Raw genomic sequence first — 26720 nt, forward strand, 5'->3', positions numbered from 1 at the left:
AATTGGCGTGCCCATATGATTTGGCGAAGGTTACTAACTGCCCACTATGCCGAAGCTCGCATGAATCGGCCGTGCATCTGTTCGTTGAATACCGGTTCACAAGAAGAATTTGGACCATGGTAGCCGACTAGATGTCGGCACCAGCAATCCACCCAAGGGTTTGGGAAGAGGCGGACATGCTACACCATTGGTGGACGGTGAGGGCGGCAGCAAGTTGCTGCTCAGGAGAGGCACGCACACTTTCTTCATGCTAATTACATGGACACTAAGGAGAGAAAGGAACATGAGAATCTCTAACAGTAAGGAACCTGCTATCAACATGATCTTTGTAAGAATCAAAGACGAGACCGCGACGTGGATTATGGCTGGGGCGAAACAACTGTCCGCTCTACTAGTGTGATGCTGATTAGTGTTGTCTATAAAGTGTACTTAATTGTTTAGCTCTTTGCCTTTTCTATTATTTTTTGATTGATTGTATTTATTCAGTCTGGAATTTTTTTTTAATCCTGCCCGGTTCGTTTAAAAATTCTTTTGGCAACGTTTGGTTCATCGCCGATGATTGGTGCGCCAACAGCCAGCTAGCTGCGTAACACAGCGAAGACGGGCGAAAACGCGAGCGACCAAACTGCTCGCCAACGTTTTGGTAGCCGATGGAAGCTGCCAAGAGCAACGTGGCAGCAGCATATTAGCCTGCACGGACCCCAAGAAGCAAGGATTAACTGGTTTAAGTGCTCATATCTTCTAAACCGTGCGTTTAATTTAAATCTGTTTGCATATTAATACTCACTGTAATTATATTTACAAAATGAGATCTCAGTTGACCATATTTAAATATAAAAAAATACAGACCCCACATGTCATACTCACATATCAAACTACATTTGTTAATAGTTGGTAAGGTCACAATCCAAACATAATTTTGCCCGGGTTTTGGCATTGCTCACGATTTGGTCATGACCAAGTTTTGGTACACCAAACTTGGGCACAAACCAAACGTGCCAGGACCAGGGGCGGAGGGGTGGATCTGCAGGGGGTGCGGGGTGCTGCAGCACCCATGCAGGCCATGCACATCCATATAGTGTTAGTCTTTTTAATCTTTAATTTTTTTATAGAAAACATGAGGTTAGCTTAAGTTTATAGTGTCGGCACCAGATCCTGGCTCTGCCCCTACTTAGGAGAGCTCTCATCTTGTAGTATTCTCTACTCTTTTCGTTATAAGTCGTTTTAATTTTTCTAGATACATAATTTTTCCTATATATTTAACATATATATATATATAGATACATAAACTAAATCTAGAAAAAATTAAAATGGTGTATAATTTGGAACGGAGGGAATACTTAATATTGTTTTCACCTAATAAATATGAACATTCTCGCTCTAGACTTCTTCTAACTAGGCAATCATGGCCATTACTCGGCTTATTACAGCATGCGTGCACACGTACAAGGAGAGCACATAGGCATCTCTGCATCCGTAGTGGAAGAAATCTTCTGCAGCATGGCCACCCCAAGTTGATTAGAAAAACAATTACCCGCTTCTCGTGTCAGGATAGGTTTCCATTTACAATGTTTGCCGTGTTTACAATTTTCCATGTGCTAGCTGGCCAGTTCTTGGTATCTAAGTGTGTCGTGCAACCTCCTTAATTATAACCAGAACATCGCTTATATATGATGTTTCTTCTACCTTGAGTAGAGTTTTAATTATCAAGAGATCCTCGATTGGACACATGTCGAGATGAAGCCATGTTTGTGTGCTTAAAACTCTCAGCCTCAGGCATTTTGTATGGGCTAGCAGCCGGCAGTGCAGTGTGACGCATGTGCAAAAAACTTGATGTTGTGTACACAAGGAACATCGCTAGGTTGCAATAATTTTCTAGCGTGCTGCTTATAAATAGAAAAATTTCCCTTGTATGGTTAATATGAAATAATTGGTCTTATGAATCGAAATTTAATTATCTTCCTAATCAACCGTATGATTTTTAATTATATATTAAATTATAATTAATTGTCTTCCAAAGTGCGCACGCATTTTCTAAATATAGTGCATGGTTAAACATGAATCATCTAAGACCTATGGAGCATTTGATTACTCCATGAATGGCTAAGATCAAAAGTAATGTGCTTTGTGCATACTGGGTGAAGGCTATTTGGATATATTGTTACACTATAATGTTCATGTTCGTTGCTGAACATGATAGACGGGCTGTGAGATACAAATAATAAATTAAATATACATTAATAATCATGAAATTCCATTGAAAAAATGGAAAAAATTTAGAACAACGAGCCAAGACTTCACATCAGCCTAGCTAGATCACAAAATCAGCCCAATAAGCCCAGGCACAACTTCCACCCTATCTTGCCTTCAGCCATCTATCAGATCTAGCGGTCGAGATGGTCCTGCTCTAAATATATAATAGCTACCCGACTACTTCCCCCGAAACCCTAAACCATTTCCTCCCGTACTTTCCCATGAGGGGAGAGGCGGCGGCTGCGAGGAGCATCAAAGATACTATGCTGCAATGGTTCTTCTCATTGGTGCGTGCATGTGGCCAAAGCTGCACGCGGTTCTATCGAGCAAATCCATGGCGCCGTACCACGATGAGCACTAGGGCGGCGAAGTGAAGTATGTGATGGGACCACATGGCGCGTAGGGAAGCGACGTCACGCAGGCGGTGGCGAAAACCACGATGGCGGCATGTGTGGTAGAGCCAAAGGTCCATGCATGGCCGGAGTAGTGACAGCCAAAGGAGAAACATGTAAGTGCCACCATCTTTGCTCTATGGTTAGGGATTTTGGGTTCAATTTATTTGGGGGCCAAACATGACTCTAGGGATTTTGGGTTTATTGAAATTTGGCTAATTTATTGGAGTTTCTTCAATTTCATTCGATTCTCCTTCTTCTACATCCTAGGAGTGACAGAGTCATACGTCGGCTGTCATGTGGTGCCACTGCTGCTGCCTAATGCGTCAGTGCATATAGGAGGTACGTAGGAGGGCTGGCGGCGGCTATGTGACACAAAGGGTTTCGATTGTTATAGGGTTATAGGTTCACGATAGCTTGTTGCACACATGCATAGGACTACGTATGGTGTACAATCTCTCTAGACAGAGTGGGTTGGGAGAGGGAGCAGATAATAGATGCATCTTCTCCAGTTGGAACACAAAGTATGAACACTGCTCCTTCGTGTTTGGGCCCACCTGACAAATGCGTAGATGACAAAAACCTAGTTCGCTTAGTAATAGATTAGTCCCAAGTGTAATTCCACGATTGTTGACATAGTGGATCGAGGTTCTACAGCTAGGGCGCACTTGGTTCTCACTCCATCAAGATTGGGCCACCCCTAAGCGCAGATCTAGTCATAGCCATGTGCATATTACTAAACTGCAAATCCCTAAGGCTAACTCTAGCCAGTAACCCTAATCCTTGCATCACTAAAGATGAGAAGGAAGTTCTACCTTTTTCCTAACAAGTGTGTAAACCATCTTTTAGTAAGTGTGTGTGAGTATCTTTTTCCTAACTTCCCACCCAATATCTCTCTCAAGTCACACCACCAGCCAAGCTGCTCTAATAATGATGACAGTAAGTAAAACCCGCATGCCCGCAAGTAGAAACCCTAATGGTTGTGAGTTTGGGTGTCATTTTTACCATGAGTATGGGTTTAGATTTGAACCCAACATGTAGTCACGAGCATAAAAGAAATGTATGAACATGTTCACTTCACCCATGTACCGAATCCAACCCATAACATTTGGAACGCACATGCAAATTCTAGGATTTCACTTTCCTTCCCTCGTAGCCACACATAGGTCTTAGGCACAGAGCTATCACCTCAACTCCCCTCCCCCAAATGCCTTGAGTATCGAACCTCATCCCATCCAGGCCATCTGAGCAACCTCATCATAGTTCTCCATAGCCATGCGTATATCGCTAACCTACAATCCCTATGGCTAACTATAACCCAACCCTTGAAAATAGCAAAAAAAAAGAGAGAGATAGTTCGATAAATAATTTTCCTAGAAAGTGTGTGAACCATGTGTGTAACATTTTCTTATTAGTGTTGCTTTTCCTAACTCTGCACCCATTATCTGTCGCCCTACCAAGTCACACCACCTGTCAAGTCACACCTACTAAGGATGGCAAATTACACACATGACTACATGTAGAAAGAAACGATGGGTATTGTTGAAACCTTTTTTATTGCATTTTAAATGGTCTATGCAATCATTTTAATATGATTTTAGCCATGGCGCTGACATTAACCCCATATGGCTATATCTTTGTGTTTATGCAATGCATGTTTCCAAAATTGCACAAAACTAGCATGAATATTAAGATTTTTTTTGAAAGACGAAAACAATGGTGCTCAAGTCAAAAGAGGTCCAAGGGGATAAGGAGAATCAAGACGGCCTTTGGAATCAGCATAAAAGAAAACCCAGCATCGCGAAGGCGCTGTCCAACACCATGAGCCCAAGTCCACCCATGCTCAATTTTTTCACTAGGACATGATATAGCAAAACCATATTTATTATCTCAGAAAATATGTGTCACAAGTCTAGTTTTATTCTGGGACAGATTTAGGATCTTAGAAGAGGGGGTCCAATTTACTCTTCTTCCTTCTTTTTTTTCTTCTTCCTCCTCTTCGTCCGTATCCATATCCATGGTTGAAAATTGTTGGAGGCTTTGGGGCTCAATAAACTGCATGGGGGTAGGGGGCTAATCAATCTTGAGAGCTAAACTAGAAACGGGCAAGTGGAAATCGAGGCTTGCGAGCTTCGTTTTAATTTTTTTCTTCTTGAAAGATCGAGCTTCGAGCCTTGGAGCTTTCGGTAAAGTTCATAGTCTCCCTAAACTGCCCTTCTCCTCGTTTCTCCAGCAGCGAACACTCCCCCTGTCCGCTTCTCCTCCGCTCCCCATTTCTCCTCTGCTAGGGTTTCTCCCCCTCCAAATCCACGCTCCACGGCCATGGCGAAGACGAAGCAAGGCAAGAAGGACGTGGATTCGTACACTATCCGCGGCACCAACAAGGTCGTCCGAGGTAATTTTCCCCTCCTCCCTGCTCTGTTCACTCCCGTGTGTGCATGTGAAACCTGTGTTTTCCGGCGAGGAATCTGACGCTGTTGCAATGTCCGCGCCGGGAAGTTGGCGATTGCGTGCTGATGCGGCCGTCGGACTCGGACAACCAGCCGTACGTGGCGCGGGTGGAGAAGATGGAGGCCGACGGCCGCGGCAGCGTGCGGGTGCGGGTGCGCTGGTACTACCGCCCCGAGGAGTCCAAGGGCGGCCGCCGGCAGTTCCACGGCGCCAAGGAGCTGTTCCTATCCGACCACTTCGACCTGCAGAGCGCCCACACCATCGAGGGCAAGTGTGTTGTACACTCTTTCAAGAACTACACCAAGCTCGACAATGTCGGGCCCGAGGACTTCTTCTGCCGATTCGAGTATAAGGCGGCGACCGGCTCATTTACCCCTGATCGTGTCGCAGTGTACGGAGCTCAATGGAGCCTCTCCTTGTTGATTGTTATTTTCAGTTGGTGGGTTTTGAGCTTGCTTGCCATCTAATTTCGATTTGTGATTTTCTGTTTTAAGGTATTGCAAGTGTGAGATGCCGTACAACCCAGATGATCTCATGGTACAGTGCGACGCCTGCAAAGACTGGTACTCTTGTTCATTCCAGAGATCTGTAATTTAACATTTTATTACTGAGGTAGAGTGCAGCAATTTCACATTAGTTTTGCAGGAAACCACATTGAAATTGGTGTGTGTTATAACCACATTCATATGGTTCTGTGGAATCTGGATCCATGCTATTGCTGCTTAGTCGTAAAATTAAAATGGATAATGATCATAAAATGTTTGTTATTGTATCATCCGTAGATCTTTAGACAACAGATAGAAGATGGATTGTGATTTGAATAGCCAAGGATGTGGGAATGTGTCTATTGCTCCACATTGTCTCAAACTTGACACATTTTTTTTTCATGAAAGATGACACCATTTCATATAAAATGTTTCATCTTATATGAGATCCTAACTACAAAGTGATGCTAGAGGATTCAGGATTTCGTGCTGGGGCATTTCGATTTTAGTAGCTGTACTGTTGTATTAAGAGAACTGCTAGAGCATATAGCTAAGATTGTTTGATCCTGACTGACAGCCTCTTCATTTGTGCATGCCAAACTCTGTTTCTCTGTTCGCAATTTTCATGTCCCATTTTGTTTGGAATCTTCATTTCACCGTGGGAAATGTGCAATTTCTCTAGCGCTTTAAGGTTTAGGTGCCATCAACTTTGCATAAAAACTGAGATCCTACAGAAATCATATATGCCTATTACAATAGAAGTGCAAAATGGGCATACATGCTTTTAAGGTGGTATGCGTTCATGTAGTTTGCCATGTCACCTCCAGCATTCAAATAAAATTTGAAATGATATCCGGATTTCCTTCCATAGGATGTTTTATGGTGTCAGGACTCAGGTCCATGCAAATAAATATGTATATGTCAATTTGGGAATGCAGATAAATTTATTTTGTTTGTTCCCTTGTATGCTGTTATTGTTCTTCCATATGCATCTGTTTTTGGGCTCCAGTCTTATTCAGATTCTATAATATACAGGTTCCATCCATCGTGCATGGGCATGACCATTGAACAGGCCAAAAAGCTAGATCACTTTGTTTGCTCAGACTGTGTGAAGGAAAATGGATCAAAGAGACTTTCAAATGCATATGCTACTTCCCCAAATTCTGAGCCTAAGGTAAGCTAATTCCTTGTTCTTTATATATTGTAGGCCTGATTATTTGTATTTTTTATTTTCTACTAGGCACTCATTGGACTCTTTTAAGATATATCATCCTTTTTTAGGCATAATATTGTAAAGTAGTTGGCATTCTTTACGAACTATTTTATGCTCGTCATGTAGTGTTGAGTTAGCAAATGCTCAGAAGGCATTTTCTAATCTGCCATGGAATCTTTGAGATTGAAACCATGGTTGTAGTGCCTTAACTGGTATCTATCTCGAGTGTTTTTTTTAGTTCTGCACTATTGTACTAAAGTCTAAAGCTCATATTTCTTTGTTCGGGATTTAGTTTTCAGCCTCTATATCAAATTCAGATTTAATCACTATCTTGTGCTTATTTCTAATCCTTTGCTTTATTCAATTTGTAGAAGCTGTATTAGGCTGCCTTTGTTTTTGCGCCTCACAATTATTACTGTATCCAAAAACTATTCAACTTAACCTCATAATTTCTACCAAATTTCCATGCATATTCTGTGTAGCTTGTCTCCAAGGATAGCTAGTTGACATAGGTGTAGTTGATTCTCAGATTGGCACAAGTCTTGATCTTTACATGTTCCTAGTGCTTCCTTTAAGATGTAGTATAAGAAACAAAGTGTATGAAAAACAGTAAAGGCCGCAGAGTTATAATTTGCCATGGCTGCTACCAGCCTATGACTGTGGATTAACACAGTAATATGAACCTTTCTTATTTACAGTACTATGCTTTTTTGGTAAACACTCTGCATACTGCTATGCCTTTTATCTTTCCATCTTAATAGCAATGCACGTTCACCCACCCAAATACAAAATCCTGTACCATCGTTTTTCCTAACGCATGTTTGTTCTCTTTTGGCTCATAAATGTAGGCTGAATCGAAAAGGCAGAGGAGGTAACACAACTCCGAGTGCCAGCATCCATCGCTGAGGAGACGCGCTGCCTTCCGTGGCGTACCAGCAGCCCTTGGCGTCACTAGAGCGGAGGTGTACAGTGCAGTGCAGTAGAACAAGTGTTTGCGGAACCTTTGGCTCCGTCGTTGTGAGCCGTCAGGCATTATGCCGTGTTATCGGTGGTACGGTTTTGCTGGTTTCAGTCGGTGTGGCATGCTGTTGTACCCAACAGGAAAACAGCCGCGGTCGTGTTGGCTCGTCGGATTAGCAGCTGCTTGTGCATTGTGTTGACTGAACTGAACTGCTGCCGGACAGTTCCCTCTGTGGCTGATAATTCGAGTCATGTGGTATCTCCTCTGGGCTCTGTTTGCTGCAGAGCCCAAACAATGTTGCCGTCTTGTTGTTCCTCGCTTTTGCTTGTGCTGAGTGGCCCGCTCAGAGCCAGAGGACACAATGGCGCCGAGGACGACCACGTCGTCGGAAGTGGGAGCCATCCGAGCCCGGCGGTTCCCAGCCGTTTGTTTTGCTTTTGCCTCTCACCAAATCGAAGCGAGTGGCGGGCGCGCGAACGAGCAAAGCCAATCCATTCCCTCCCTCCTCGGCCCCGCACCCGCCCGCTCGCGGAGCCCAGTTCCCGCACGGCCGCAGCGCTCCCCCTACTCATGCCGCCCCCTGTCCTTCGCCTGGTCCCCGCGGCGGCCGGCGCCGCCCCGCCACGCGCTCGCGGTGGGCGCACCGGGGCGGGGCGCGGCGGTGGCGTGCGCCTGCGCGCCAGAGCGGCGGCTGGGGAGGCCACGCCGGCGCCTTCCAGAACCCAGGTGAGCCGCGGGATCGAATGCGGTACCATCGTCCAGATTCATGTGTCGGAAGGTCTTGGTGTGACGAATTCCGTGTAGTAGGACGCATCGTATAGTGTTGCTACATTGTAGGAAAACTAAAGACTAGAGCTACAACATAGCACATGCCACTTACTTGCATAAATGTCGTGCAAATTGATGGGAATGTTGCCAGCAAAAAGTTGAAACATCAATGCACAACCCATCACTCTGATTGAAGCAATTTTGTGGCTAATGTAGCACACCAATTTATTGAGCACAGGTGGATGCCAATTTGCGGTTGACATAATGCTGCTGATTTCATTCGGTGTCCTGTATTTTTGATATTTCCTGGGCACTGTAACTACCGTAACTTCCACACAGTTATCACGTGCACCAGTTTTTCTTTAGGTTCCTCATGTGATTTTAAGATATGATGGATTAACATCGCTAAGCTGTGTAGGTGATAATGGATAAGATCTCTGGTGGTAGTGAAGAAGTTGGGGGTGCTGGAGGGGCATACTCATATAGTGCGCTGAAAAGATTGGATCAAATATGGTCTAGTATCTGTGGACCACAAGTAGGTATGTGTCAGATAATCTAAACATTATACAGAGAAGTTCATCTGCATTTACTGCTTCTGATATTTGCTCCACTAAGATTGGCAATTATGATTGATACTTGGATTCATCTCTCTTACACGTGAGTTTAGTAGTTTCATCTGTTATTTACCAGACACAATGCCGCAGGAATGTTCAATTTGGCTCATCATGTGGAAGGCTATCCTATTGTATGAAAATTAGTCTGTTCAATAGGAAGCTTTTACAGGCTTTACCAAACACCACTTCTTCCTAGAAATCTTTTGTCCATACAAGCATGGGACTGAAATGTGCCATCCATATTTCGTTTGTTTGATGAACCACTCGAGGATGGGTGTGATTGGTACTGCTGATATTCAGCAGTTAGCTTCTGAAAGGCTGAAGCTGTATGGCTTTCCAGTTTACCGAGGACTTGCAACTGTATTTAATAGAAAAGTTATAAAATTGTAACTGAAAGCTTGAATATCTCTTTAGCTACACTCTGATGGAAATGCATGCATGCAGATTCCAAAGTCCCTGAAGTTGTTACTCGGATTCAAGGGCCGTCGGCTGATTCTAATGTTGGTGCTGGTTCAGAGATCTTTGATTTAATAGTGTGTGGTGGCACATTAGGTATATTTGTAGCTACTGCTCTCAGTTCTAAAGGCCTTCGTGTTGGAATTATCGAAAGAAACATAATCAAAGGGGTAATCAACCCTATATGGCTATTCCTGAGTTATCCCAAGAACAAAATTTTACTGAATCATGAAACATATACCTATATCTGCAAAACAGAGGGAACAAGAGTGGAATATTTCAAGAAAAGAGCTTATGGAAATTGTGGAGATTGGCATCCTTTCGGAAGCAGAGCTTGAACAAATAATTTCAAGTGATTTCAATCCTGTAAGACCTTTTTCAGATCATGCCTTGTTGTCTACCAATTCTTCTTTTCCTTTTAATTTTTTTTTCTGTGCAGAATAGGTGTGGATTTGAGGATAAAGGTGAAATTTGGGTGGAGAACATTCTTAATCTTGGTATTTCGTAAGTTATCTGCTGGTGCCGCATATAAATCAGCTATCCTTAGTTTGTATTGTGCCAGTTGCAAGATCTGAAAAATGCATATTGCCTGCATGATTTTGATGTTTATGAAATAGGCAAGATGATAGAGTATAAATATGATCAAACAAATATGTACTTTGTACTTATGGCATAGTACTGAAAAAGGTAAGCATGTAGTATCTGAAGTGGCAATGAGTAACAAAGGACTAATCCGTATCTTGTTATTGTGATATAGCTTTTCACTTTTTGTTTGCAAGGTCAACTCCTTGTCTTTTGGTTTATATTTTAAGTCAAATAATATCTAAAACATCTTTTTGTAGAAATTAGGAATATCACTTAAAAATATTTCTTGATTAAAAGTCATCTTCAGGATAATGAGTTATTAAGCACAAGAGAACCTCGGTATATGCTATGGTAACTAGACTGATAGTGATACATGCCCTTTCTTGCAGCAAGAGAAAACTCTTTACATAAATAAAGCAATAATCTTAGCTGATTTATCAGTTTATTTTACCTTTTCAGGCCTGCTAAACTTGTTGAAACCATGAAAGAACGCTTCATTTCTTCAGGAGGAACAATATTTGAGGGGAAGAGTCTATCAAGCATTTACGTCTATGATGATCGTGCAGTAAGCAAATTATATTTTGTCCACTTGGCTGTAGTAAAACTGCTTCAATGAAGATCGCTAAACTTTATAAGTCCTTTGGCATGGGAATATGTAATAGGCTGGCCTGCATTATCTTTATCTGATTTTGGATGTATAATTGTCTTGGCTTGACTAATATATTAGAAAAACTCGATCACGGGGGGATGGCTTGACTAATATAATAAACACCTATTTTGTTAAAGAAATCCTTTCAATTATTATGTAGATTTTTATGATGATATTTTTTCATAATCCCTTACTCTAGAGTTAACACCAGTAAACATAGTATTGTGCTAGTTTGGATCAGATTGTGCATTTTTCCAAGCATGGAGGTATTAACATTCCATTGTTTTCCAACAGGTACTAAAACTGAGTGATGATGATTTCTTATCTTGCCGACTTGTTGTTGATGCTATGGGTAATTTTTCTCCAATCGTGAGGCAGGTATTCCCATATATTCATGTATTCAAAGTCACATCATAACTCATGCATATTAGAAACCAATTCTTAGCACATGCCTGATAATGTAGGGTGCTAATAGTTGATAACTTCTTTCCACAAATGAGGCTGCTAACTTGATTGAGTTAGGATTCAATTGGTAGTGGCAACTAACAACTGCACCTCTCAATACTGCTTTAGTTTCTTGTATAGTGCCTCCTGGCATCAAATCTGCCACAGTATAATAATGGTAGTTTCTGAAGATTATATTCCAGTCATACAAGTTAGCATGTGCTTACACCCATAAGGTAGTGTTGTTTCACCCTAATACATTCGTGTCATGCTCTATCCTTTTAGTGATGCACGCTGAACAGTTACTGAGCTTGAACAGTATGATAACTTCATTAGTATACCAGGGTTGGCTAAGCATATTTGGGCTGTCAGCCTGTGCGAACCAAGTTCCATGCTTACAATATAGAAGTAGCTTTTGAGCAAAGTTTTTACTGACTACAGCTATGTATATCAAGATAAAAATGCCGTGCATAAGAGCAGCCTTTCTGTTTGGCTAAGCAGCCTTCTGTGAAGTTTCTCTTTCTAGTTTTTCTTTTTTTTAACCTCTGTCTTTTTTATCTATATAATAAATACCACAGTAGGGGTTTCCTCTTCTGTATTTCACTCAAAAAAAAATGCCGTGCATGGAAACAGAACTTGGTTTTTGTAACTAAACTAAAAGAGAAGCTTCAATGCACAAGCTGAAATTAGGATATCGTTTGTACTTTGTAAGTGTTTCAAATTTCCATAGGAAAAATCTAAGGCTGTCATCATATTCATTACATCTAAATTCTGGGATTATTGAACATTGTGCCTTTATCTAGTTTGATTTTATTAGTTGCATAGTCATCTTATTGTTTTAGTCATTTCCTAATTCTTCTCTACAAATTAGTTATGACTCTTCTGTCCTTGTGCAAGATCCGGTCTGGTAGAAAACCAGATGGAATGTGCCTTGTTGTTGGTGCTTGTGCTCGTGGATTTGAGAAAAATACAACAAGTGATATTATTTTCAGTAGCTCATCAGTAAATAGAGCTGGAAATTCAGGAGTACAACTCTTTTGGGAGGTAATTGTTTCCTCCTCAATCAGGATTTGTAATGCAAAGTCATAGCAAAGAACTGGGAATCTGGGATATCAGTGTGTTCTCCACATTATTGTTCCTTGCTCCACAACATACAACACTCAGCATGATTTATTTAAAGAACAAAAGTGCTTCTGACATGGTTAATATCTATTCTATGTTTTACTCAATCACCATCCTCTTCTGCAATGTCTATCTTGTGAAATAGTTTTTTTAAAGGCTGTTTCATGAACTTCTAAAAGTTAATCCAGATGGGATTCAAACCCTTTTTTATGTTTATATTCCTTGTCTCATTTGATCTGAGCATTTCTTATAGGCCTTTCCTGCTGGTTCTGGTCCCAATGATCGTACTACATACATGTTCACTTATGTTGATCCAAAAATTGGGGGTCCTAAGCTAGAAGAACTTTTGGAAGTGTTTTGGAACCTTATGCCTGCTTACCAGGTGAATGGTATTCTGTCATACATTTACAAATTGTAAAACTAACAGGATTCTTTTATTATTGGCAACATTTGGTACAAGTAAATTTGTTTGTATCTATACTTTGGTAGCTATGTATAATTGAATATCATTTATGCAATTTACTTATACTTAAATAGTCATCAGTCAATCAAGGAACATTATTTTTCTAACAGCATAGTGCGGGTATAATTGTGAAGTAGCAGGACACATCATGTCAATCATTCATGTTGCACCATATATCCTGATATATAAATGTGCATGGCGAAACATTTGTTGCATTATAGTCATATTATCAATATCTGGTACATGGATGAAAGATAAATATATGAGGACAGGAGGTTATGATCTTCCTATGTTGATCGGTCCACCTTCCTTTTCTCTTAGGAGTCAAATATAACAATGTTAAGGATCCTTCCTGTTTCTTATTCTGTTGATAGTCCACAACAATGGGCTTTGGCTTCGTCTCTTTGATTTACATTTTACAACAAAAATTATCTGATGCCCATGGAAGTATATATATTCAATAGGCGTACACCAATTTGTCAACTTCTTAGTTGCACATGGTCTGATAATAGCATATTTAAGCTGAAATGCTGAAAAGTGAAAACAGTTAAACTCTAAAATGTGATAAACCAGTTTACCAGCAATTTGGCATACATTGCTGTACATTATGATTTTGTTTATTTACGTGCATATGTAACCATGCTATTTATTTATTTATTTATTGTTTTGTTTTTGTAGGATGTAGTTCTTGAAAATCTGGATATAAGGAGAGTTATATTTGGAATTTTTCCTACTTATCGGGATAGGTATATCCTCCATCCTTCAACTTTTATCATGCCAATTTATGGCATATTGTTTGCACATCATGGGTGAGAAATATTATATGAAGGAAACAAATGTTCATTTTGGGTTTTTTTTTCCTCGAACCACGCAGGAGAACTGCACGTCATTTCATTTTGGGTTATACTGGAATATTTGCTTGTAGAAACCCTTTACAGACGATCATTTGGGACTTGAGAGTAGTGTATTTTGTGAATAAATTTTTAGCATAAACATGCAAGTGATAAGCCCCAACATTTAGCTTTGCTTATTATATCTGGACTGTATCTGCAGAGTTTCATAGTTTATGTATCTTTCTGTTCTGATTATGCCGTTATTGGTACTTTCGCTTTTAGGTTTGTGTGCTAAATCTGACACAATAAACTCCACCATTTCAGCCCCTTGCCAGCTGCATTTGACCGTATCTTACAGGTATGCGATTTCTGTTATGGAAGCACTATTGATCCTGCGTCTATTCTTAATCACTGATGCCCTTGTACTTAAGGTTGGTGATGCTAGTGGAATACAGTCACCTGTTTCATTTGGAGGTTTTGGAAGCTTGACGAGACATCTTGGGCGTTTGTCAAATGGTTTGTCTGTTGAATTTACTTGTCTTTAATGCATTACTATATATCATGAAAAAGAAATGTTTACTCTAATATTAATGACAGAATACGGATTCATTCATATCGGAGTAAACTGCATAAACTATACTTACGTGGAAAATTATCACAAACCTACAGCTTTTTGAATCCATTTCATGAAACAACACAAACTTGGACCATAGTATAACAAAACTATACTTTTTACACTACACTGTTAGTTTGGACATCAACTGACGTCCTGAGCCCACATGTTAAGATGCTAGTAATTTGGATGTTAAGCTGTGGTATTACTTTATTGATGATGAGTCTCGTGTACCTTTACTTTTGCTGTTATCTTATCCATTTGGTTTCACATTCTTTCTTCTTTTTGTTCTTTGGAGCTACAGGTATATATGAAGCAGTTGAAGGAGATTTCCTGGATGCTCATAGCCTGCGGCTGCTGAACCCTTACATGGTTAGTGTGCTCCATAGCCCTTTCATTATAATTTGTAGTAGAACCTTATTCCTTTTTTGGTATTGCAGCCAAATTTAAGTGCATCATGGCTGTTCCAACGAGCGATGTCAGTACGGCCGGACATCAATGTGTCGCCAACCTTTATTAATGAACTTCTTTTTGCTAATTTTCAGTCAATGCAGGTAACTTGAGAGTTGAGATACTTAAAAAGATAAACCATTGTATCAATTCTTTTATTGATCTTATTAGTTTTTTTTTTCAATATCAGAAACTTGGGGATTCAGTACTCCGGCCATTTCTCCAGGTTGTACTTGCACATTGTACTAAAACCCATGAATTTGCATTCTTATATACATACATATATGATAAACAAAAATACTGTCTTCCACACTGACGAAACTCTGCATTTGCAGGATGTGATACAATTTGGACCACTAGTGAAAACTTTGGGTCTAGTAATGCTCACTCGGCCACAACTTCTGCCTTCCATATTTAAGCAGGTAAAACTTGTGAAAAACTAGCACATTCTCCCATTTTCTCATTTGATTCATACAAGCTGCGATGCCTTGGCAAATCCTCGCATGGAGGCCTGACAATTGGAGTTTAGTAGCGCATTTATTCTTCTTCCTTCCAGGTTGGACTTGGAGTCATCCTTGACTGGTCAGGCCATTTTCTGATGCTTGGTTTCTACACTTTCCTTTCTACCTTCATCGATCCAGTCACGAGGTACAATGGATGTCATATGTTTCTATTTTCTAATATCAAAATCCACACTTATGTACCATCTAAAGGTCTGGTATGCTTACTATTTTCACAACATTTTGAAGGTCTTGGGTCGAATCCTTGCCTCCCAGGGACAAGTATCAATGGAAACAGTACCTTGAAGCATGGAGATATGGAGCTGGTTTAGATTATCGTCAAGGGGAGTAAACAGCTTCATTTAAAAGAACTAAGGTCTCCCTTAGAAAAAAGAAGTGTGCATAGATAGATCTACATGTGTATAGCTTCCAGTTAGAGCAAAACATTATGAGAGTACCGCAGATAGAATCACCGATTGATCAAGTCTGTTTCACTTTGTAACTTACCCACTTAGCTGAACTGCTTAAGTGAATCGTGCTTTGTAACGTCATTGTCCACATCATTTCTCAAATAATGCTGAATCAAGCTGAGGATGGTTTGATTCGTGTTGAAGGATGTATCAACTATGCAAGCTGAAAGTAAATGCCTTGTATCATGCAAGTAGAACAACGATTAAACTTCCATTTATCATAACAATTAAATGCCATACAGGGAGATTCTGTTATTTGTTTCACCACCACTCCTGTGAATAATGAACAGGTCGTCAAAAATGATCTCTTTTCTCCATGAAATAATCTATTAAGCTAGCAAGTAACAGAAAATGTCAATGCGACAATAAAATAAGTTGCTAACTTGCAATGAGTGTTATTCAGTGTTTCAGACAGTATACATTATCAGGTCTACAGAAGCAGTATCAGTTGTAAGATTCACCAATATTCACAGTAATGGATTAGGATGAGGTTGTGCTTTGGTGCAAGGGTACAACAGAGCATGCAATTCCTGAATGACAAGATGCATATTTGTATTAAAAAGAATCTTTTCATGATACATTTGAAGCTGATGACTCCTGCGTGGAGTGCCATAAAAAACTTCTCTATGTCAAAACCTGTCACACTATCAACAATTGTTGCTATCTTTTAACACACTCGATCTGGATAGTCAGATCCTGAACTCCAGCTTCATGAAATATTCGTAAAGCTCTATTTCTTATGGAGGACCTGTCAGCTTCTGCAGATACATGTAGGTGAAAAGTGCCTACGATGTCGGTATTTGTTAAGTTCCACACATGAACATTATCGACTCCAAGGACACCCTCAATCTTCATAACATCATCCAAAGCTACATTCAAATCCTTTTCATGACTCCTCGGGACTCTCTGCAACAGAATTTCAGCAGAATTCCTTAACAATGGAAGAACAGAAGATACGATCATTACTGAAATGAATACTGAGCATATGGGGTCAGCTATAAGCCATCCCTTGTACTTGATCAGTAACGTTGATATTACGACACCAACGCTTCCCATTGTGTCAGCTAGGACATGCAAGAAGATTCCTTCCATGTTGTGATCAATGTGACGCCGGTGTTCTGACTTCTTATGGTTTCCAGATTCTGATGAGCTCAGTACTGCTTTTGAAGAGTGACCTTCTGTGCCGTGAGAATGCATATTGCTAAGAGGAATCTCAAGAAGCTGTTGGTCAACACCAATACTGCTGCAATTTTGATGAGCATGGTCTCCACTCTGATGGCAATGTCCTGAATGGTCATGGTGATGATGCTCATGCTCATGGCCATGGCTATGGCTATGTTTTTCCTTACAGGCGTTGTCCATGAGGTTGTTATGGATGCCGTCGATATTACCATTACTGTGGTGATAATGATGATGACTCTCATCTCCATGATGATCACAACATGCCTTCACATGATTAACACTGTGATGATCATGATCATGATGTTGGTGATCTCCGTGGCCATGGTGTTGGTGATGTTCATGACCATGTTGATGTGAATGAGAATGTGAGTGGGAATGAGAATGTGAATGGGAGTGAGAACAGGTACCACCATGAGCATGATGGTGCTCCTCATGAAAGAAAACCAATCCAATGACGTTTACGACAAGTCCACCTATTGAAACTGCCAAAAGACTACTAGTTGATATTTCCCGAGGCTCAAGAATCCTCTCAAATGACTCCAACACGATCAGCACACCAACAAGAACCAAGAACACTGCATTAACATACCCTGACAGAATCTCAAACCTGCCTCTTCCAAAGTTGTACATCCCATTTGCAGGCAATCTCGCTATGTAGGATGCGTAGAGACCAATTGCCAGTGCAGCACAATCAAACAACATATGGCAAGCATCAGAAATCAGCCCAAGGCTATCACTCATGAACCCACAGGAAAATTCAACAAACATGTAAGCTGTATTGATCAAGAGAAATGCAGCAATCTTCCTCGACTTCCGCTCCCTCAAGATATGCCTGACTGGCCCCATGACTGCCTCATAAACTGACCCTGATACATCTTTGCTCCCAAGCTCCACATATCCTGCAGGTGCCTGTTCCCTGCTGGCAATCCACAAGAGGAACCCAGAGATCAAGAAACCCGGTAAAGGCAGCTTCGGGTAGTACACCAGCTGAAGAACAAGAGTGCACAAGAACGTCATTGCAAAATCCACACTTGGCCTACCACTGCCGCCGTCGTGCTCCTGCTGTCGTCCCAAAGCCATGCCAAAGAAGGCAGCGTTAAGTAGCACCAACCAGAGCGGGCCGATTGGCACTGCTCCATCGAGACCGTCGCTGGTGTCTGTGTCACCGAAAAAGGAGAGACCCACAAGCGCCGGCACGGAGAGGATGGCAGCGGCGAGTGCAAAGGCTGCCGCTCGGGCACGCCTACTGCGTGTGGCATGCCGCGCGGTGGCCGAGTGTTCTGTCGAGGAAAGGAAGCCCGAGGCGAAGGGGATCGCGAGGATCACGGAAGGGGAAGGGGACATGCAAACCAGAGATAAGGCCGCGACGGCGACGGAGAGGACGCGGCGGCGGGAGGGCCGGCGGAGGGCGCGGGCGAACAGGGAACCTGCTGACTCCGCGAGGACGAGGAGGCCAGGGGACGGGACAACGCGGAGGGCGACGAGCCGGAGGAGGAGGGAGAGCGCGAGGAGGAGGGCCGGGCGGAGGAGGGCGGGGAGCCCTGGGAACGGGTGGTGGTGCTGGTGGGCCTTGCGGGAGACGGCGGCGAAGTGGAGGAGGAGGAGCGCGGCCGCGGCGAGCAGCGCGAGGAGCGGGGGCAGCGCGAGCGCGCGGGCCAGGGAGGGGAGCGAGCGCACGGTGGGCGCGAGGAGGAAGAGCGCGTGCAGGACGAGCAATCGGAGGAGCGCGGCGCCGTACGGGGACGAGGGGGAGGCGGAGGAGGAGGAGGGAAGGCCGCGGGCTTTGGACGGGGTGGGGAGAGGCGTGGAGGGGAAGCGGAAGGACGGGTGCGCGGAGAGCCGCGGCGGCACCGCCAGCCGGAGGTGCGGCGCGTGGCGGCCGGACATGGCCGGCGGCGGCGGATCGGGATGGAGGTCGGCGTGGGGGGCGGTGGACCGGGGGAGGCGAGGCGTGGACTGTGGACTCGTCGTCACTGCCTCGCGGTCGGTGTGTGTGATTGGTGGTTTGCCTGGTTGGTTTGGAAAGATGGGCCGCGTGGCCCAAATTAAGGGCTGCAATCTGAATCAAGTGGACCGGGTCGAACATCTCACCACTGGTCCAGTCCACGCTACTGCATCGAGACAGCTGCTTTTGCGCAATTGTTTGGAAAACACAAATTTATTCGAACAAGGGAAAATAATATATAACGTTCTTTACGATGTGAATCCCGTTGCCTGGACCTATTGCCATTTTTATGAAACTCCAACTTTTAAACTCCGCCCCCCCCCCCCCCCCTAATTTGCAAATAGTTTGGATTTTTAAAACCAGTCCTGTCAATAACATTTTTCTCTTCCGGCAAAACCAGTCCTGTCCCGTGCCACTTATATTAGAAATAAACCAAAAAAGATGACGTAAAACCAGGGTGAGAAAATTTATTCCCAGAGGGCAGAAGTCCAATGCACATTGTGCGCATGGAAAGCCGTTTTATTATACACGGATGTGTATTCATATACACCATTTACATCCGGAATACACCGTACTTTGTGTCTTCTGGAACCGGCTTCGCCGCAGCAGAGAGGCAGAGGCTCAGAACACGCCTGGTGTCAGCAGGGTCGATGATCCCATCGTCCCATAGCCTAGCAGTGGCGTAGTACGGGCTCGCTTCTCTGTCGTAAGCCTCCGCTACCTTTGCTTTGAAGGCTTCTTCCTCGTCCTTGGTCCACTGTATGTGTCAACGAACAAGAATTGGTCATACAAAAAAGTTATTTTGACATTGAAGCGAGGCGAAGGATTAATGAAACATGCCTCCACTCCTTGTCTCTTTTTGTTGTTCTTTTCTATTTGAGAGAGGACACCAGCCGCCTGAAAAAGGTTGAACGGAAGAAACAGCAAGTGTTAGTGTTGACTGTTGCAGTGTTGCTTCACTCTGTTTGACTTTCCACATTTTCTTTTTTCTTCACAGGTTATCTTAATCTTTAATATAAGTACAATTGCATCAGTGCTAGTCTTTGAGACTCCAACAAAATAATCTGAGATGCCAGCAGAGTAACAGTTTTTTTAATGGAAGCAGAGTAGCGGTTAATGCACCTATCATATTTTTTACGCCACATCTTCAAAGACTAACAATAATGCTGCCAAATAGCAAATGCTGCCATCTTCAATGTGGCAACGAATACCAATTATTATATTACAGACATTCTTACCAGGCAATCATATCAGTGACAATCCAATTGTGGCAATAACAGGTGCGAGGGTTCTTACCTGGATGCCACCCATAACAGATATCCTAGCAGTTGGCCAAAGAAACAAAAAGTTTGGGCTATATGCGCGTCCGCACATTCCATAATTCCCAGCACCAAAACTTCCACCAACAATTATTGTAATTTTAGGAACCTGTTGAGACATATTTTATATATTATTTCCAAGTTTCATTGGTGCAAGGTTTGTTGTTTCAGTTGTCAAAGGTCTAGAAAGCTTGACCTTGGCGCAGGAAACTGCCATGACCATCTTTGCTCCAGCTTTCGCAATTCCACTAGCTTCAGACTTCGACCCGACCTACAGCAGATAAACCAACATTTAACATGCATGTTGCCAGTCAGAATGGTTGAACATCACATACTTCATAAAATTAGTAAATTACTAACTTTTATGCCAACTTTTAGGAAGCAAACCATACTGTAGAAAATCTCGCAATCTATCACTGTAACATATGTAATTCTATATTCTGCACTCATTAAAATATAGCCTGACTTCACGATCCATTAGTCAAAACCATACTGTAAACATAGTACAGTTGGTGAACGACCGAATGCCACATTTATATTGCCTTGCATAATCAATAGGTATATGCTGGTAATGCTTTGATTTGTGCTATAAAATAATGTCAGTATAAATAATAAATAATAAGTTTGTCTATGTGCATAGTGGGTTGTGAAATAAAAGAGCTCATTGAAGTATTCTGAAGAGTAAATAAGATCCATACCATGAATCCAGTAATGTTTTGAAGGAATATCAAAGGAATATGGCGCTGTGTGCACAATTCAATGAAGTGGGAGCCCTTTAACGCTGACTCGGTAAACAAAATGCCATTGTTTCCAATGATTCCAACTGGTTGCCCGCATATCCTTGCAAAACCAGTCACTAATGTCTGCATAAATTTAAAGCAAAACAAATTGAGTTACACAATGCGCAAAAGATACAGAATGCAAATATAGTTAAGTTCAACTAAACAAAGAATCCTTACTGTTCCATACAATTTTTTGAACTCATCAAATTCACTTCCATCGACAATACGGGCTATTACTGAACGAATGTCAAAGGACTGCTTCAAATCAGATGGTGCAATTGAGCGAAGTTCCTCGATATCATACAATGGTTCTTGGTAATCACAAGCAGAACTTTGAATATTTGTTCCTTTAGCAGCTAAGTGAAGGTTCTTCACAATGTTTCGCCCCAGTGCAAGTCCATGAAGTTCATCTACATCAATTAAAAATGTGTGAGGTGTTTAAAACATCAAAGTAACATCAACTGAAATGTACTTAAAACAAAAGGATACATAAGACGAGCACCTATGGTAAAAGTGTAAAACAAAGAGATCAAAAATGCATGATGATGTAAAATGCAATCATATCTGACATGAAACAATCTAATTAATCTTAAACACACGGTACCAATATCAGTATCCTATTTCTTTTTGAGTTATGTATTAGGAATTAGTTGCATTTAGATGTTTATCTTCAGTGATATCTGAAAATTTTCCATGTAATCGGTACTGAATCATTGTTTACTGCAGAAGGTGTCAAAGGTTGGGGCTCCAGGCGCGGTGGCGGGCACAGGGGTTGAGGCTAGGGACCTTTTCCACAAGATTAGATTTACTGGCTCATCTAATCTGGAATGCCATATCATCCATCTTTCACAAATTAATGTTATCGTCCATTGTAACTTTTTTTCTGGTTAGATTTATGTTGGAACTTTATTTGAGCGTGGGTTTATGTTGAAATTTGACATTGTGACTCCAGTTTGTGGATGAAGCTAACATCAGTTAAAATGATAAAACATAAAACTGCAAGTGACACAAGTATGGACGGTGGATTCCCTGTTCTCAGATGAGCAGCTGAGAAAGTGTTTCCTCCACTGGTCTGTTCAGCTTCTGTCAAGTTTCAGTCCATTGTTTTTTACAGAGAGTTTAACTTGATCGCTGATTGTTTTGCTTTCCCAATAACTATGTTAGTATTTTACTTAGCAATCTCCCTGACATGAGTTAATTGCGAAAGATCTTTATTTGTCAGCATGTTGCTTTGCATTTGAATCAATGGTGACCTGTATCAGGTGTTTGCACTTTTTTAATAGTCGTTATTTCCTTCAAATTTTATGTGCCTGTAGCATAGCACGGGCCATTACCTAGTGATGTAAAAAGAAGAAAGTTGAAAGGACACAAGTAATTGCAACAGGTCCAGTTGGCCAGTACAGAGAGTCCACGTGTTTGTTGCGTGATCCTACAAATCATTGAGAGAGAAAAAAAAAGATAGAACAAAAGAAGAAACGACTATGCAATATATAGACATGAACATGAAAAATATTCCAGGATACTTTCCTATAAACAACCAGTATTATCCATACAATCTTTGTGGAACATATCTTTTAATAGAACAAGAACAGAAAGGAGTATTAAGAGTTGAGTGGCACAACTAAGGGAAAAAGGAAAAAGCATTGCATTTTAGAACTTTACTAGAAGCATAAAGAAGATGCAGATTTTAGAGAATGTCAGCAGACCATCCTTGCCTCATTAATTATATCTAAATAAAAGGGAAGTAATCAATTCATATGATGAGTGCTGTTAAAGTTTACCTTGTGCAAAATGGTCTGAGACTCCGGATACCTTACAATGTACTGATGCTCCACCAAGGTCCTCAGCAGATATCTCCTCTCCTGTAGCAGCCTACAAATTTGCCACTTTAGACTTTAATACATGATTTAGGCGTTGGCCAAGATCTCATCATACACAAAATAAAACTGAACAAACAATATGGTTGCCAGAGAATACTGACCTTTACAAGTGGCGGACCGGCTAGAAATATAGTCCCATTTCCCTTAACTATTACACTCTCATCCGCCATTGCTGGAATATAAGCCCCACCAGCGGTGCAAGAACCTAAAACTAAGGCAATCTGAGGGATACCATCCGACGACATCTTAGCTTGATTGTAGAATATTCGACCAAAATTATCACGGTCAGGGAAAACTTCAGCCTGCCTGGGGAGATTAGCACCTCCACTGTCAACGAGATATATGCAAGGCAATTTACACTCAGAAGCAATTTCCTGTGCCCGCAGATGCTTTTTGACAGTAAGAGGATAGTATGTGCCCCCTTTTGTGGTTGGGTCATTGGCCACAAACATACATAATCGTCCGTGAACAGGTCCTATGCCAGTTATTATACCGGCTGATGGTAATGCTTCTTCATAAACATCTGAGCCTGCAAGCTGTATTGATGTAAATATTACCATCAGCACCAATACCAAGTCAACAAATTCGATCAGTAGTGTTCTCAGCCCTTGGAAGGAAGGAGAGAACGCAAACAACATGTGGGAGAAAATGGCAAACTGCATTCGGAAGGTGGCCTTGGAGGTGCTTGGAGTGACCAAAGGGGGTAGAGGCGTAGATAAAGATACTCAGTGGTGAAATGAGGAAGTCCAAAGGACTATTAAGGAGAAGAAAGAATGGTATAGGCGCTTGTTCCATGATAGGAGTGTGGACAACATAGAGAAGTACAAGGAGGCAAAGAAGATTGCGAAGCGAGCTATAAGTGTGGTTAAGGGTAGGGCATGTGAGGATCTTTACCAATGATTAGGCACGAAGGAAGGAGAGAAGGATATCTATAGGATGGCTAGGGTTCGTGAGAGAAAGACAAGGGACTTCAACCAAGTTAAGTGCATTAAGGATGAAATGGAGAACATCTTGGTAAAGGAGGATGAAATCAAACATAGATGGCAAGAGTATTTTGACAAATTGTTCAATTGTGAGAATGAGAACACAACCTTTCAGTTGGATGACTCTTTGGATGACACCAACAGGCACTTTGTGCAAAAGATCCAAGAAATTGAGGTCAAAGAGACGTTGGAAAGGAGGAAAAGTGGTAAGACGATAGGCCCGGATGGTATCCCAATTAAGGTGTGGAGATGCCTCGGGGATATAGCCATAGTATGGCTAACCAAGTTGTTCAACCATATTTTTCGGTCGAACAAGATGCTGGAGGAGTGGAGGAGAAGTATATTGGTACCAATATACAAGAATAAGGGAGATATTCAAAGTTGTACTAATTACCGAGGAATTAAGTTGATGAGCCATACTATGAAGCTATGGGAGAGAGTCATCGAGCATCGTTTGAGAAGGATAACGCGGGTCTCTAGGAACTAATTTGGTTTCTTACCTAGAAGGTCAACCATGGAAGCTATTTTCTTAATAAGACAAGTTATGGAACGGTATAGGGAGAAGAAGAAGGATCTACACATGGTTTTCATTGACTTGGAGAAGACGTATGACAAAATACCAAGAAATGTTATGTGGTGGGCTTTGGACAAGCATAAAGTCCCAACGAAGTATGTTGGACTTATTAAGGATATGTACACCAATGTTGTAACTAGAGTTTGAACAAGTGATGGCGATGTGACACAGAAGACTTTTCGATTAAAATAGGATTGCATCAAGGGTCAACTTTGAGCCCTTATCTGTTTGCCTTGGTGATGGATGAGGTCACAAGGGACATACAAGGGGATATCCCTTGGTGTATGCTCTTCGCGGATGATATAGTGCTAGTTGATGGAAGTCGAGCAAGAGTAAATAGGAAACTGGAGTTGTGGCGGGAGACCCTAGAGTCAAAAGGTTTTAGACTCAGCAGAATTAAAACTGAATATATGAGATGTGACTCTAGCACTACTACACATGAGGAGGGAGATGTCAGTTTGGAAGGCCAAGTAGTGCCCAGGAAGGATACATTTCGATATTTGGGATCAATGCTACAAGCATCAAGGGATGTTGATGAGGATGTTAGCCATAGAATCAAAGCGGGGTGGATGAAGTAGCACCAAGCATCAAGAATTTTATATGAGGGTACCATTGAAGCTAAAAGACAAGTTTTATAGGATGACGATTAGACTTGCAATGTTGTATGGTGCAGAATGTTGGCCTAAAAAAGATGTCCAGATAAGTATTGAGGAAATGCGAATGTTGCGTTGGATTTGTGGTCATATGAGAAGGGATCGAGTCCGTAAGGAGGATACACGTGATAGGTTAGGGGTAGCACCAATTGAAGAAAAGCTTATCCAACACCGGTTGAAATGGTTTGGACATGTCGAGCAGGTGCCTCCGGAGGCACCGGTGCGTAGTGGAACCATAAGACGTGATAGTAACGTGAAGAGAGGCAGAGGAAGACCAAAATTGACATGTGAAGAGGCAATAAAAGAAGATTTGAAGGGATGGAATATATCCAAAGATTTAGCCCTAGATAGAAGTGCTTGAAAAATAGCTATTCATGTGCCTGAACACTAATTTGTGGTTCTTGTTGGGTTTCAACTCTAGTCTATCCCAACTTGCTTGGGACTAAAAGGCTATGTTGTTATTGTTGTTGGGACTAAAAGGCTATGTTGTTATTGTTGTTCTCAGCCAAGTGGCAGAGGAGGATCATATGAATCGTAAACAACACCGTTAATCTTCCCAATCTCCCGAGCCCCGATCCCCAAATTTGTAGCATTAATTACTGACTAAGGCAAGCATATAGGCACACAGTTCACTTGACAATGTGGTGGCCCTGATGAACGCGAGGGGAAGGCGAGCGGACCTGCGAGAGCTCGAGGAAGGACGCTCCGGGGTCGAGCAGGCGGTCGATGCGGTCCCGCGGGAGCAGCTTCCCCCGCGCCGCGTTCCGCTTCACCGCCTCCGCGCCTCCCCCGCGCATCACCTGCAGAAGGGGGACAAAGTCTCCCCCTCTTCAATCAGGAGACGCGCGCGCACGAGGGGCCGGCGAAAGGAAAAGCTCAAGGACGGGACGGGCGGCACCTGGGAGATGCGGGCGCGCAGGTCGGCGAGCAGCCCGCCGACGGCGGCGGCGTTGCGCGCGTAGGCGTCGGAGCCCCGGTCGAGCGTGTCCGGGAGCACGGACGCGGAGGCGGGCGCCGCGCCCCCGCCGGCCGCCGCCGCCGCTGACGAGTGGTACGCGGCCGCCAAAGCCGGGGCGCCGCGCGGGAGCAGGTGCAGCAGCTGCTGCCGCCGCCCCGCGGCGAGCCGGCTGAGCATGTCTCTCCGCTCGCGTGGGTCGGCGGTTCCGTGGGAGGACCGACGAAGACGATGCTGTCACGGTGTTCGGTTTCGCTCGCGCTACCGCCGCTGGGCTGGAGTGTTCACTGCTCAGTTTCAGTGCCCCCTGCTGGCGCGCTGCTCGTGCACGCAAGTCGGGCGCGGATAATGGTCTGACTAGACGTCGCGCTGGGCACACGTCCCAGCCCAGGCGCGGATGATATTGATGACACCAACAGGATAAGCAGTGTCAGTCTGGCAGAGCATGGGAGCGGCCGGCGGCATGGCCGCATGGGGACGATGAAGCAGAGGACCTTCGTCCTTCAGTAAGCACAATTGACTCTCACCCAGCAAGGCTTCATGCCTGCATATTATTTCCAATGGGTAAATCCCTGAACACTCAAAAACACAAATCTAGGCTATCTTGCGACCACGTGCTCCCTTCATTTTAAATTGTAGATCTTTTTAATTTTTAAGCTAGACATAAGGGTGTTTGATAGCATGTGCTAAACTTTAACAATGTCACATCGAATGGTTGATGCTAA

At 42.6% G+C, this 26720-nt stretch overlaps 4 protein-coding genes across 6 annotated transcripts; 2 read left to right on the forward strand and 2 right to left on the reverse strand.

Annotated features, from left to right (window-relative positions):
* The first annotated feature begins 4707 nt into the window (after window positions 1–4707).
* On the forward strand, window positions 4708–8050 carry LOC117860507 (chromatin remodeling protein EBS). Its single transcript, XM_034743821.2, has 5 exons — window positions 4708–5040; window positions 5145–5487; window positions 5591–5659; window positions 6617–6755; window positions 7643–8050. Exons 1-5 carry the CDS (start codon window positions 4968–4970, stop codon window positions 7667–7669), a joined length of 651 nt encoding a protein of 216 aa, XP_034599712.1. The 5' UTR covers window positions 4708–4967; the 3' UTR covers window positions 7670–8050.
* LOC117860505 (uncharacterized) lies at window positions 8050–15872 on the forward strand. 3 transcript variants are annotated; one of them, XM_034743817.2, is made up of 18 exons: window positions 8209–8481; window positions 8942–9062; window positions 9582–9763; window positions 9852–9959; window positions 10033–10097; window positions 10638–10743; window positions 11122–11205; window positions 12169–12315; window positions 12647–12775; window positions 13535–13602; window positions 14014–14047; window positions 14121–14205; window positions 14607–14674; window positions 14743–14856; window positions 14943–14978; window positions 15088–15174; window positions 15309–15400; window positions 15502–15872. In XM_034743817.2, exons 1-18 carry the CDS (start codon window positions 8326–8328, stop codon window positions 15602–15604), a joined length of 1785 nt encoding a protein of 594 aa, XP_034599708.1. In that variant the 5' UTR covers window positions 8209–8325; the 3' UTR covers window positions 15605–15872. The 3 variants fall into 3 exon arrangements, 2 of the variants coding, with proteins under 2 accessions (XP_034599710.2, XP_034599708.1); XM_034743819.2 differs by lacking the exon at window positions 15502–15872 and having other exon boundaries at window positions 8050–8481; window positions 15282–15400; XR_004641501.2 differs by lacking the exons at window positions 14743–14856; window positions 14943–14978; window positions 15088–15174; window positions 15309–15400; window positions 15502–15872 and having other exon boundaries at window positions 8050–8481; window positions 13972–14047; window positions 14607–14637.
* Window positions 15873–16249: 377 nt separating this feature from the next.
* LOC117860504 (uncharacterized) lies at window positions 16250–18868 on the reverse strand. The gene has a single exon (XM_034743816.2). It carries the CDS (start codon window positions 18789–18791, stop codon window positions 16383–16385), a length of 2409 nt encoding a protein of 802 aa, XP_034599707.1. The 5' UTR covers window positions 18792–18868; the 3' UTR covers window positions 16250–16382.
* Window positions 18869–19291: 423 nt separating this feature from the next.
* Window positions 19292–26342, reverse strand: LOC117860506 (methylcrotonoyl-CoA carboxylase beta chain, mitochondrial). Its single transcript, XM_034743820.2, has 10 exons — window positions 25939–26342; window positions 25721–25840; window positions 22932–23366; window positions 22732–22822; window positions 21128–21360; window positions 20867–21031; window positions 20365–20439; window positions 20146–20277; window positions 19690–19746; window positions 19292–19606 (listed from the first exon to the last, which is right to left on the reverse strand). The coding sequence occupies exons 1-10, from the start codon at window positions 26173–26175 to the stop codon at window positions 19403–19405; spliced, it is 1749 nt and encodes a 582-aa protein (XP_034599711.1). The 5' UTR covers window positions 26176–26342; the 3' UTR covers window positions 19292–19402.
* Window positions 26343–26720: the final 378 nt, after the last annotated feature.

The sequence above is a fragment of the Setaria viridis genome, chromosome 6 (assembly GCF_005286985.2).
Source record: "Setaria viridis chromosome 6, Setaria_viridis_v4.0, whole genome shotgun sequence".
Classification (NCBI taxonomy): Eukaryota; Viridiplantae; Streptophyta; class Magnoliopsida; order Poales; family Poaceae; genus Setaria; species Setaria viridis.